Below are 13744 nucleotides of genomic sequence, written 5' to 3' on the forward strand. Positions count from 1 at the left end.
TTTGCCCTCTGACTTGAAAGACTAGCACCTGTACTTCTCCCTACACATTCGCAGTGTAGGCTGTTACTCCGAAAGGGTATGGCAGGGCATTTCAGGAAATAATTCAATGCCCCCTCTGTTCGTAGGTTCTTCAAGGGACTCCTCTGTTGACCCCGTTGTCTCTTTGCAGGATGGGAGGAGAGACAGACAGAATTCTCTCCTTTTTTTAGGGGGGCTTTTTGGTGTCCCTACAGCAGCATCAGAGAGGACCATACCAGCATATTCCTCTTTCTCCAGCACTGTAAAGCATCAGCTGCTGGCTGTGACAGTCTTTTTTAGGTCTGACCAATGAGCAGATGGACGGACCCAGAGGGACCAATGAGGTGAAGCAGCGATGACACCAACAAGTTGTCCTTTTATCACGTTGTTTTGTTTTTATCCGTTTCACAACATAGTGACCTGGCGTGAGTGTTGAATGCAAACATATAAGTTATACTCTGCATATAAGTTATATTTATATATATCGGTTATATGTATTTTGTATAATTAAACACAGATTCCCTTTTGTTTTTTCTTCACCGTTGACGTCGTTAGAGTCCAGCAGCCCCAAATATCCGCTCTGATTGGAGGCACTGTCGCCAGACGAGTCACCGAGGTTTGGACATCCTCGTGTCCACGATTTAAAAAAAGAAAAAAAAAAAGCTAAATGAAAGCGCTGAAGGCAGTCTGTGTAGAGGGGGCACACCGCCCCACACACCCCCTCACTCTCTCTCCCCGTCTTCACTGCTCCCTACAGGACAAAGAGAGCACAGTTACTCACGGGACGGGCCTGCACGAGGGGCAGGGGGCAAAGGTCAAACTGGGTTCAAACTGGGCTTCAGATCACGTAAGGCTTCATCAGCACAACGTCATGAGTCATGCTTCAGGAGACGGCCACTGTCACGAGATCAGGGAGTAGGGAATGGAGGTTATCTGAGATCAGTGAGGATTCAGACAGAAAGGAGCAGGGAGTGTGGAGAGGTTATCTGAGATCAGTCAGAGGGATCCAGACAGGAAGATTCAGGGAATGGAGGTTATTTGAGATCAGTCAGGGTTCAGACAAGAAGATGCAGGGAGTATGGAGAAGTTATCTGGGATCAGTGAGGATTCAGACAGGAAGAGGCAGGGGGGGTGGAGAGGTGATCTGATATCAGTGATGATTCACACAGTATGAGGCAGGGAGCATAGAGAGGTGATCTGAGATCAGTCAAGATTCAGACAGTAAGGGGCAGGAAGTGTGGAGAGGTGATCTGAGATCAGTGAGGATTCAGATAGGAAGAGGCAGAGTATGGAGAGGTTATCTGAGATCAGTGAGGACAATCCAGATGTTAACAAGCAGGGAGTGTAGAGAGGTTCATCTAGGGGGACACGGGGTGTTCCACCAGGGGGTTGTTGGTTTGATGCCCAAGTGGGAGACTGCTGTTGGTTGTATAGGTAAATGGGTTAGGGAGCACTTTAGCCAAGAGGGGACAGGCTTGCAGGGTGTGTGATGTCAGGGGTGAGAGGTCGTCAGTTTTTGAGGTGACCTCCTGCAGAGTCCACGTCGGAGTCGGACACGTGCGTGATGGAGAAGCGCGAGACGCTGAAACGGGAGGAGGGCGGGGCCGGCGCCGCGGGGGGGGCTGCGGGGGGGGCTGCAGGGGGGGCTGCGGGGGCCTGAAGGGTCGGAGAGTCCGGCAGCATCGAGGAGGGACCGGGCATCAAGGGAAAATCATCATCCCATTCGAACCCTCCACCTGCACACAGACAGGAGAGAGAAAAGGTCACTTCAGAATTGACACAGCAGATTGACCAGAAAAACTAAGAGTAAGCCGATCATGCGACTGCTCATCCATGTTCATCCATCTGCTTTGGCCCTTGAACTGCCATGAGTGAAATTCTAATGCGTATATAAAGCTCTGTGAATGGGTTTGATCTCCCACTGAGCATTTCTTTAGTTCATTTTCAGTTCAGTTTGCTTTATTTTGCTGAATCTTTTTAGAAAAAAAACAAACTACTGATTGAGAATCCAAACCACACTTCATCAGTTCGTAAAACCTAAAACTACCCTAACCTGAACGGCCTTAACGGATGTGACTAACCTAACCTTAACGGATGTGACTAACCTAACCTTAACGGATGTGACTAACCTAACCTTAACGGATGAGACTAACCTAACCTTAATGGATGAGACTAACCTAACCTTAACGGATGAGACTAACCTAACCTTAATGGATGTGACTAACCTAACCTTAACGGATGAGACTAACCTAACCTTAATGGATGTGACTAACCTAACCTTAACGGATGAGCTAGCTGAAGTAAAGCTGCCAGTAAGACTGTTTTTTTCTGCTCATTAGATTCCCTTGGCATTGCTCCACGTTATTACTCTATCTTACTCTCTTCTGAGATGTTTCCATCCGAGGAGTCGTCCGAGGTGCTGACCCTGTCCTGGGCAGGTACGCCTCCCCCCTCTGTGCTCGGCCCACTAGACTCCGCTCCAGGAGGGAAGCCATGTTCTGCCAGCTCCTGGGTGGGGCTCTCCTGCGGAACCCAGTCAGAAACAGAGTCATCCTAACCAGAGTGCCAGCAAGAGTAAGTCTGACCAATTGGAGTCAGAGCAGGAGTCAGTCTAACCAATCAAGATTAGGATAAAGCAAGTTACACCAATGAGAATTAGGCTCTAACTAATTGTTGTCTGAGCAAGAGTGAGTTGAACCAGTCAGTGTCAGCACAGTAGCCAGTAACCATTACATTACATTATTGTCATTTAGCAGACGCTCTTATCCAGAGAGACTTGAATAGGTTACGGTTTTATCCATTTATACTGGTAGATATTTGCTGAGGCAATTGTGGGTTAAGTACCTTGCCCAAAGGCACAACGGCAGTGCCCAAACTGGGAATTGAAACGGCAACCTTTCGGTTAATAGCCCTGCTCTTTACCACTACACCGCACTGCTGCATCCTGCTAACGAAAAGAACCTGTGAAATTTACTGGTGCCAGACACTAGATTGAGTCAGAGTTACTGGAGAGCACAGCAGTGACTTTAACCAATCAGAGCACCAGCTGGAATGAATATAATCAATTGGATTCTAGCCAATTGGAGCTGTCAAATAAACACTTTTCTCTCTGTGTCTAAATGTTATCACTACACAGAGACTGTGAAAGGTCCACAAAACTGACAAACTGTTTCTTAGTGTCTGCACCTGTACATTTAAAGCTCCAGTGAATTCTACAGCATGTCATCTGATCTACTGAGAACAGCAGGAGATTAACCTGAAATGGTTTCATTTAAGAGTAAACACCAATGACCTTTGATGTAATGAATTCTGCATTCGCTTCACTGAATACCAAAACGGCAACCTGTGATCACAATCAGTGCCAGAAACAGAATCATCTGCTGCTGGGTGAACTTAGCAAGCTTGCTACTCACAAAAAAAAAAAAAAAAAAAAAAAACAATCATGAAAAACAGCTTCAGGACACTGAGAATGCTGTTCAAAGGTAAGTCGTTACCCTCCCCTTTTTTCTTGAAAAAGGATAGCTGCTTATCACAGTCACGCAGCCCGCGACTGACCTGGTCAAACAGGTAGACGGTGACGTCATCGAAGAAAGAGACGGCCTTCTTCTTGTGCTCCAGGTCTTCGCAGAAGGACTCAGTGAGTAGGGTGGGCATCTTGAGGAGGCTGCGGAGGTGGCGCATGCCGCTGCGGTCGCTCACCACCACGGGCACGGCGTGGCTCTCCTCCTCGCTCTCCTCGCTCTGCTCGCTCTGCTCCTGCACGCTGTAGCTACGCAGCTCCTCGTCCGACTCCTCGCTGTCCTCCGAGTCCCTGTCCTCCCAGTCCGCCTCCTCCCCCTCCCCCAGGGGCGCCCGGGCCTCCGGCGGGAGGAGGTTCGGAGGAGAAGAGGGGGAGGAAGAGGAGGAGGAGGGAGGAGAAGGGGAAGGGAAGTCCGCACCCTCTGGGAGAACCTCCTGCCCTTCGTTTGAGGTTCCTGGTGAGTCCTCCTCTTCCTCCCCCTTTCTCACCCCATCCCGGAGCTCGCGGCCCCGCTCAGAGCCCTCCCCTCGCCCCTCCGCCTCTTCCTCCCCAGTGCCGTCCCCAGCAGTGGCCCTGCAGGATCTCGGCTGTGCCTCCGCCCCCTTCCTGGCCCTTTCACCCGCAGCAGGGGACTCCTGAGGCATGGACAAGCTCTGGGAGACCGCAGCAGAGGAGGAAGAGGTGGAGGCGGAGGAAGAGGAGGAACACTCAGAGGAAGGCTCCTCCCCTGAGTGGTCGGGGTCCAGCCCCAGCCCCTCGTCCTGAGAGGACTCTTTGGTGAGGCATCCCCCCATTTCAGGGGGGGAGGGGGAGAGTGTGGAGATAACGGGACCCGAGGACGAATCACTCTGCTCAGGCTCAGACTGAGCTACTACAGGAGATGTTTTCTCCATATCTATATCGAAGATGTTCTTGCTTTCCTCGGGATCAGTGAAACGGTCCCCCTCCTCACTGTCCAGGTGGGGAGGGTTCAGCTCCTCCCTCCGTGCGGACTCGGCGAGGTCTCCCTGCTCACCGTCCTCTTCCAGGCTGTCCCGAACATCCCCCTCTTCCTCATCCTGGGGGAACCTCTCGTTCTCCGCGTCGTAGTCGGAGAAATAGGCCGAGTCCCGGTACGGGTTCTTGCTGCTAAATCCAGACTGTTCCAGCTTGGCGTGGCTGTGGGCATCTGGTCCCCCATCCACCTCTACCTGCAGGACCACCGTGGCCTCAGAGCCATCCAGTTCCGAGCCCTTTTTGAACGGGAGATTTCCTGGGGGCGGGGCCAAGCTGTCGGGATCCCGGGGCTCGGGGGGCTCTTTCAGGATGAATTCGGGAGACTCATTGTTCTCCGTGTCGTACCCGCTGTCCAGGGCTTTGGGCTGGGTGGAGGGGTGAAAGGAGGCCGGGCTGAAGGCTTTGCAGGAGCTGGCAGCTGAGGTCACGGCGACGGAGTCCACCGAGTCCGGCGTCCCCACCTGCTTCCGCAGGAGCATGAAGGGCGGACCCTCTGCGCATTCCGTGGGGAGGTTGGCAAAAACACCCGAGCCGGGGTCCGTGACATCATCGTCGCTGCAGTCACCGACGTCCACCATGTTGATGCTGGAGTAGCTGGTCCCCACCCCGCTGTCAGACACAGCCTCGAACGAGGTGGCGGGATGGGGCGGTCGTTTTCCCGAGAGCATCGCTGAGACTTCGCTAACCTGCACTTCCCGGCACTCGGCTCCTTCCTTTTCATGAAACGCTGCGCTCGTTGCAACATTAGCGGACTGCTCTGCGAGGTCCATGAACTCCATACCCCGCTCTGGGTTCACCTTTGCATTTGGCACAACGCCCCCTGTTAGAATAAGCGAATCCTCCTCTTCTTCTGTCCTTGGGACCTCTGTTACTTTAAAGCTCCTGACCAAGGCCCCAGAGAGAGGATCAGCACAAGGGGGGCTTTCTGCAGTCAAATGGAGTTTGCCGTCGCCCTCACGACACATATGGATGTACGCGCTGCATTCGATGTTCAGAGGGTGGGGCTTGTGGAGGGACACGAAGCCGCTGCGATTGGCTGCTGCCTCTATGTCAGTATCAGGCTGGGAGGTGTAGCATGTTGAGCTCACTTGCGTGTCCCTCACCTCAGGCCAGGTGTCTGTGGAAGACGTGATGGCGTGATGGAAGTCTGCGTAAGTCTCCTGGGTCCCCCCAGCCCGCCCCCAGTCAAAGGTCGAGCTGTTGTTGTTGGCGGAGTGGTTCGACGCCCAGCTATGGGACTCCCTCTCCGCGCTGGACCCCCCCTCGTACCCGGTGTTGCTGTCCTGGTGAGGCGTGAGAGTGCTGTCCTCTGGTTCGATCTCGATGCTGACGGAGCAAGGATCATCCGTGGACCTCGGCTCGCTGGGCTCGCTGGGGCTCGCTGCGGTGCAGTAGCGTTCGGTAGCGGCGGTCTGGCTGGCAACGGGCTCGCAGCCACCCTCTGGGTGAGGGTCATGGTGGCCCGGGCTGGGACTGCTGAGGGACGGGGAGGTACCCAGGGGGCTCTCTGGCTCCTCCTGTGCCCGGGGAGGACTGCGTGCATCCCAGCTGTACCGCAGGTCCTCGGGGCGGGTCTCCTCGGCCACCGAGCGGCTCTTCCCGGGAGACGGCGAGCGCTCATAGTAGAAGCCATCCCTCTCTTCGTAGGAGAAGCACTGGCCGGACTCCCAGGGCCCCACGGGGCTCCCGCTGGCGCCTGACACCTGCCCCAGCAGCGGCTCCAGGGTCAGAGAGACGGCCGGGCTCAGGTCCGAGTCGTATGCCACTGCGGCTCTGTGGGCGTCAGCCGACCAATAGGAATCGGGCCGGGCCTCGGGTCCCGAGTGGCCCTCTCCTGCGATGTAGTCGTCGCCCTCATCACCGCCCTCCGAGCTGGGACTGCGGTCCAGGTGGACAGTGCCCTCTACTGGCTCCTCGATGCGGATGTAGTATTCGCTGCTGACCGAGGGGCTGTGGGCGCTGAGCACGGGGACCACCCCGGGGGTGTGCAGTGGTTTGGGCTCGTAGCAGGACGGGGAGACCCCCAGGGTGAGCCCCTCCCCGCTGCAGACAGTGTCAGGGGGGTAGTAGATGTCCTGGTAGTGGGGGTTGCCCTGGCCCAGCGGCCCGCTGGTGGACGCGGTGTGGAAGGGCCTCTCCGGGCCCGACTCCTCCCACTTGTACTCGAAGCTGAGCCCGTGGCTGGTCTCGGTGACAGTCAGGACATCGTCCCCGGCCTCGCTGTGGAAACCGTCGCCAGTGGCGAAGCGCTCCAGCAGGGGGAAGGAGGAGGAGGAGGAGGAGGCCGGCTCCGCTGCAGACGCACCCAGGCCCATCCCGGGACGCAGGGAGTTCCAGCGGCTCTCGAAGTCCTCCTCTGGCTCGCTCGAACCCTTGGCGCACAGGTAGCTCAGCAGCAGGTGAACCTCCTCCACGTTGGGCCTCTGATCCGGTTGCAGCCAGCAGAACTGCATCACCTCATACCTGAGAGAGGCAGACAGAATGTTGTGGGGAAAAAAGAAGGTGCCAAATTACCTGTGAAAAGTTGCCACAACAGGTGGGTGACAGTATACTGACACACAAACAAGATGCCTCTTATACAAACACAAATACACACACACACACACTGCCCCATACACATTTACACACACATACACATTCATGATTATGTTCACGTTATGTTACTCTTTTCTTGCACTGAAATTGAATTGAGAAAGAAATAAGGGAGGAGGGAGAGAAAGAAAGAGAGAAGGAGACAATGGGAAAGAGGCTGACAGAGAGATAGAGGCTGAATTTAGGAATCAATTCATAAAACATAGGCGAACAGTAATCATATGTGTTAAAAGTTCAATGTATAATTTAAGGACTATTTGCATTTTGACTGAAATCTGTCATGGAAAACTGGATGTTATCAAGCAGATGAGGCATAAATATGATTTGCATTCTCATCTCTGGTGCAGGTCCACTCTCATTACCATCAAACTGAAAAAACAATTTCTTTTTAAATCAAAAAACATTCTCCAGTGTGATCAGAAGCCAGTTTGCCTCAATCAGATATCATGGCGTATGATGATTGGCTGGTGGCATGCAGATCTGGGTGGGGCCTGACGTGATTGGTTGCTGTGCATGACAGTGGGAGTGATGACTGGGTGGTGTGCAGGGGCAGATGGGTAACTCACCAGCGCTCCGACAGAGGCACCTTCAGCAGCGGTTTGGGCAGTTTGAGCTGCTGCTCCTTCACAGCATAGGTGAGCACCTGTCTGTCTGAATAGTGACGATACGGCTGGTTCCCCAACTCAAACAACTCCCAGATTGTCACCCCCAGGGACCTGTGACATCCAGAACCCCGAAATTAGACCACCCACTTGCAGCTGTGAAATTCTGTACCTCAACACCCAGGCAAAGTGCTTGCTTGGACACGGTGCATGCTTGGTCTGTTTGACTAAATTCCTCCCCCTGGTTTCATTTTCCCACTTTCTAAAATTGCTGCAGCACATTACATGGTTTTGAGCATGGTGCTGTGCATTTAGGTTCAAATCTTTCCTATCATCATGTGATACATGATATACTGTACTTCTTCCAAATTTGGCAGTATTTCCCCACGTTTAATCACTCCCATCTACAATATTACAATTCTCTGCTATCAAACAGTTTATTCTAATACAGCAGTATTATTTTAAGAATATGCTTAATACTAATTCATGCAGATATTTCAGTTTTAATCTACACTGTGCATATATATTAAGCAAAGGTTCTGGAAAAATCACAGTCTTGGGACAGGTAGTAATAAAAGAACTAAAATAAAACTAAAAAAAAAAACTGACTTGCCCTTATGAACTTAATGCAGACTCCTCCATAGCTTTTTCCCACAGACATCAGCAACTTTGTATGCAGTGATTTCTGAACCCCATGTGGTGTTGATTGATATCAGATCATATTCCAGGTTTTCACTGTTACATTCTCTTCTTCCCTACTTTAAGACTGTCACCCACCCAAACATTGTCTAAAAAAAAACTTTGAATATGCGCATTTGCACTGAATGGCCAGGTTTATAACGAGCTCCCTCTTCTCACCAGCTCATTACTCTCCATTTAGCTGGAGAGCTTCCATCATGACTGCACATGCGGATGTGTGACAGTACTTTCACGGGTTAGGCAAGGCGGGTCCTCTCACTTCTTTGAGAAGTTTGAGTATGTTCAGTTTCACCCTTGATTTTTGTCTTTCTGCTTCCCACAGAAGTATGAGAATCTTTGTGTCCCGGGTTTAAAGGTAATTTTTTTTAATTAGGAGAGGGAATGTTTCAAACAAAAACAGACAGCAGGTGAAGAACATTCACTTTAATTACATCCATCTTCTCCAAAATGGATAATGGCATCAATTTCCATCTACTTAGCTCTTATTCTACTTGGGGCTCCAGTACGTCACAGTTCCATTTATACAGTAATTCCATATATTTATGATTCATTGTGTACAGGTATTTTAGTTGGTCTTGGTGGCTTCTCAGGTTACACTGCCTTTTAGAAACGTTTTGAGTATCCCAGGGTCTCAGTTTGTGTTTGTAGCATATAGAAGTGAGTGAAGTGATTGATATGCAACATTGTTAGCATTAGGCAAGAGGGGGAATTTTTCCCACGTAACTCTGAGATAAAGTGATAGAAGAGAGAGGGAAGGGAGAAAACACACTGATTCTGTAAGGAACAGTGATGTTATTACAGTCCACAGCATCACAAAACTGCCCAGTGGGTCTGGCCTAGCGCCATTTCCCAGCGTTTCCCCGGCGGATAACTGTCCTCACCAGACGTTGCTAGTCTTGGTTTGGTCTGCCACCAGCAGGTTGCCATGGACTTCGTCGATGAGCTCTGGGGAGATCCAGCGCAATGGCACCCACAGCTGGTCTGGGGTCACAAAGTAGTCATCCTAACGGGGCATTAGGGGTACCATAACACAGGGGGTTAGCAGGGTCAGTGCTTTAATAAACTGCCACATGCCAACATTGCTTCCAGCAGGAAACCACTAGTGATGTGTCTTAAATGTGCTGTCAGCTTTTTCTATTATTGTGCAAAATCTAGAGTGCGGCCCACAAGAGGTTACTTTGCATTAAAACCTCTTCCTGTTTTTCATTAGCTGTTTATAATGCAAATTACATAATAAAAAATAAATCAAAAAAGAATTATATCACATATTCCTGCTGTTCACAAAACATAATTGTGTGCTGTGTCCTACTTACATTTTCTGCCTCAGTGCTTTCTTCTCAACAAAAAAATTCTAACTCTCTTTTCTGTTGTCATCTCAAACATTTATTTTTTTAAATTATGATCATAATAATACTTTTTTTAAATATGCATGCTCTCAAATTCTGAAGCCGGGCTCTTGGTCCCAGTCATTTGCTCACTTTACGGTAGTGATGCTCTGGGAGCATGGTGCTCAGGCAGAAGAGAGATGGATTAACCTCATAATTGGTCCGTTTTCTGTGCCTTTGCTCCCAAACCGGAGACCCATCCAGCCTCACCTTGTATTTGTTGTGAGACAGGCCATAGTCCCCAATCTTCACTGTGACTTCTGCGGTCAGGAGGCAGTTCCTCAGGGCCAGGTCACTGCGGGTTAGGGGGCGGAGACGACGTGATCACACACTATACTCCTGTTTATCACCGCACTCCCTGTGCACTACAATATCTCTGTGCAATCTACTATCTCTATGCACTTCATATCTCTGTGCTTTACACTATCTCTATGCACTTCAATATCTCTGTGCAATCTACTATCTCTATGCACTTCAATATCTCTGTGCAATCTACTATCTCTATGCACTTCAATATCTCTGTGCTTTACACTATCTCTGTGCGCTACAAGATCTCTGTACAATCTACTATCTCTATGCACCTTAATATCTCTGCACTACAATATCTTGTGTACTCCACAAGTCATTTGGTCATTACTCCAAAAGTCAAACTTTTGATTAGGAGTAAATGTGAATTAAGCATTTTGAAATAAGCCTAGCTTATCATGGCTGAAGAGTAATACCCAGTCACATGAAGGTAAATGATAGATAAAGCACCACTTCCTCCAAAACTCTGACCCTGAGCTGGTGATGCGGCTGACCGCTCATCCAGCATGGCCATTATTCACTACCGTATCCATAGCGACGCCCAGTGGGCATGTCCCAAATGAAGATGAGGGGAGTAACCCCCGGCAACAAAATCACTGATGCTGGAGTCTATAAGATGCACTCAGGCAGCACCAGGATATTGTTACCGGAAGATCCCAGCAAGAAACCAGGCAGGGACCAAAAAGCGACCAGGGTGTGTTTTGTGTGTGTGTGTGTGTGTGTGTGTGTGTATCAATCAGCGAGTACTGAGTGAGTCTATGTGTGGGTGTGTGTGTGTGTGTGTGTGTGTGTGCATGTGTGAAGTGTGTTCATGTGTACATGTGTGGATATGTGTGTGTGTGTGTGTGTGTTAGTGGCGAGAAAAGCTTATAGAGACCCACAGCTGAGATCTATGTGTATGAGAGGCACTGATACAGTGAAAATGTTTACCAAGTAGCATAATGCTCCACCCACTTCTTTTTCAGCCTTTAAACAGACCCGTATTTGACTGTCGGCCCGCCCCTCAGACGGCACGGCCAGCAGGGGGCGTGCCTCTGCTTACCTGTGAATGAAGTTATGTTTGTGCAGATGCAGGAGGCCAGAGGCAATCTCGCACGCCATTCGCTGGAGGATCAAGGGGTCAGGGGTCATGGAGTCTGCTGCCCGACAACTGCGCAGGTAGCCTTTCAGATCCCCCTTTGGAGAGAGGCAGGAAGTTAACACAGTGAAGCACCAACTCCCCTCAGCCCAGCGCTCACAAGCACTACGCTATATAACCACCAGAGGGTGATATCGCCATTCATTACAAAATACAGCATCCTGCAGTCTTGTTTCGCAGGAACATCAAATATCATAATATAATAATATTCAAAATATAACAGCCACAGTTCCTTTGCACTGATGACCTAAAGAGGACACCCCGTTTCCCAGTTAACGCCCAAGAGACGGAGCTGGGCTCAATTCCATTTCAATTCAGTCAGTTCAGCAAAATGAAAATGAAAATGAAAAATTATGATTGAAAAAATCATAATAATACATGATGGGCAATTTTCAGTTCTTCAGCAGAGTTTCAGTTAATTGCCTGAACTGGCTGAATTGAAATGGAATGGTCACCAGCTCCGGCTCCTGGGCTTTAACTGGGCAACGGGGTGTCCTGTTGAGGCCGTCAGTGCTACTCACCAGGGGGCAGAACTCCATGACCAGCAGGTAGGGCGTGACCTCGGAGCATTGCGCCAGACACTGCAGGAGGGCAGGATGCTGGAGTGCGCTGTGGGGGGGAGATCCGGAAGGAGGGAGGGTTCAGAACCCATCGGGAACAAGCACAGAGACACACAGCCAGGGAAACGGGTCTGCAGGTCTGCAGTGTGGAGGGGCTTCATATAGCAGTGGGATGAATGAAAGTTACAGCGGGGAGCAGGTGGTAAGGGAGAGAATATGCACATGTGTGTGTGACGGTCCACATGCTCCGCACACGTCCTTATTAAAAAGATACCTTCAAAAAAATGGATGAAATTTTGGGTTCAATGTTCCTCCCTTCTCAAAGCTCCAGCATAGCTCATCTGAACACCTAATCCCTCAGTTTCCCACAGATGCCTGCTGCCTTGTCTAAATGCATGAGAATGAGCTCTTTGAAAAACTCCGAATGCCTTAATCACCAGGCAGCACGGCACAATCCCACACCCTGGGGTCACTCACCGTTTGGGGGTCAGACTAAACTCAATCCTCGGGACAAACAGCTCAACACGCCCCGTTGTCATAACTACAAACGGAATCTAAACACAGCTCTTAACATGGCTACAGCATCTACTGAGGGATGGCCAGGGAAAAACGCCACAGCCCACAGTTTATATATAATTCAATCACACAACCGGATGTTTGCTGACACAGCCCAGCTTTAGCTACAGCCGAGGGCCACAACAGCGGTGATTCACCATCTATTTATAAAGTTAGACGCTCCCTGATGTGTGTAAGCAGTACCTCATTCGAGGGTGCTACCGTGCCCCAGCACAGAGTGGTTTAACCGGCAGCCGTCATGTACTCTGCGCACTACACTATCCCTGTGAACTACAATATCTTTGTGCACTCCAATATCTCTGCTCACTACACTATCTCTGCGCACTACACTATCTCTGTGCACTCCATTATCTCTGTACACTACAATTATCTCTGTGCACTACAATATCTCTGCACACTACAATATCTCTGCGCACTACAATATCTCTGCGCACTACAATATCTCTGCGCACTACATTATCTCTGACCACTCCACTGTCTCCAACCACCAAAAAATCTCTGCGTACTACAATATCTCTGTGTGGGAAAACAGAGATGCAGAGATGGATTGAAGTAAGAGTGGGAAGGTAGACTTTAATAAGAGGGAGGGGTCGGCAGGGGTTCTGACCGGTAAGGCTGGACCTCCTCCAGGAACTGCATCTGCTCCTGCACGCTGGCGCTGGCCTTCAGCTCCTTCACCACCACCTGGATGGAACTGAGACCCGCATTCACCTCCCCCAGCAGAACCTGGACCCGACCGGGCCCCAGCAGGTCCAAAGGAGAGAGTCCACATTCACAGGGCAGAGAAGGAGAGGTAGACAGGGAGAGAGAATAAGAAGTTTAGAGCGTGTGATATATCACACCATTCCACTACACATACTGCACATCAGCGCTTTTATGATACATCCAGATTTTGAGGCTCTGCGCCATGCAACCATGCCATAGAGCAGTCTGGCACAGCACTGCACAGCACAGCATAGCATAGTATAGCATAGTACAGTATAACACAAGGCACAGCACAACACAGTACATCATAGCATAGCACAGCACAGCACAGCACGGTATATGAGTGTTGTAGTGTAACTCCTGTCGTAAAACCCGACCCGCTGGATCTGTTGGCTCACTGTGAACTAGCAGCACCCTACCTCACCTTGCCAAACCAGCCATGGCCGATCTCCTTCAGGTACAGCAGGCTGTGCCGGCCCAGATCTGCTGACTTCAGCAGCTGCACTGGAGGAACAGACAGACAGACAGACAGTGTGTCAGACAGACAGACAGACAGTGTGTCAGACAGACAGACAGACAGTGTGTCAGACAGACAGATAGGCTGCGGCAGACACCACAGTCCAGCATCCCAACATAAATGGAGAGAC

The 13744-nt window shown here is 50.5% G+C and overlaps 1 protein-coding gene across 1 annotated transcript in view; it reads right to left on the reverse strand.

Moving 5' to 3' along the window:
- Positions 1–520: 520 nt before the first annotated feature.
- The window catches only part of LOC118794284 (serine/threonine-protein kinase LMTK1-like), a 43801-nt gene continuing 30577 nt past the window's right edge, over positions 521–13744 (reverse strand). Inside the window, exons 5-14 of the mRNA XM_036552506.1 lie at positions 13522–13601; positions 13000–13118; positions 11778–11865; positions 11161–11294; positions 10023–10107; positions 9309–9430; positions 7693–7842; positions 3574–6997; positions 2397–2541; positions 521–1754 (exon numbers count right to left, since the gene is read on the reverse strand). Coding sequence (XP_036408399.1) covers positions 1528–1754; positions 2397–2541; positions 3574–6997; positions 7693–7842; positions 9309–9430; positions 10023–10107; positions 11161–11294; positions 11778–11865; positions 13000–13118; positions 13522–13601 — 4574 coding nt within the window. The 3' untranslated portion in view covers positions 521–1527. The remainder of the gene's footprint in view (positions 1755–2396; positions 2542–3573; positions 6998–7692; positions 7843–9308; positions 9431–10022; positions 10108–11160; positions 11295–11777; positions 11866–12999; positions 13119–13521; positions 13602–13744) is intronic.

Source organism: Megalops cyprinoides, chromosome 19 (assembly GCF_013368585.1).
Source record: "Megalops cyprinoides isolate fMegCyp1 chromosome 19, fMegCyp1.pri, whole genome shotgun sequence".
Lineage (NCBI taxonomy): Eukaryota > Metazoa > Chordata > Actinopteri > Elopiformes > Megalopidae > Megalops > Megalops cyprinoides.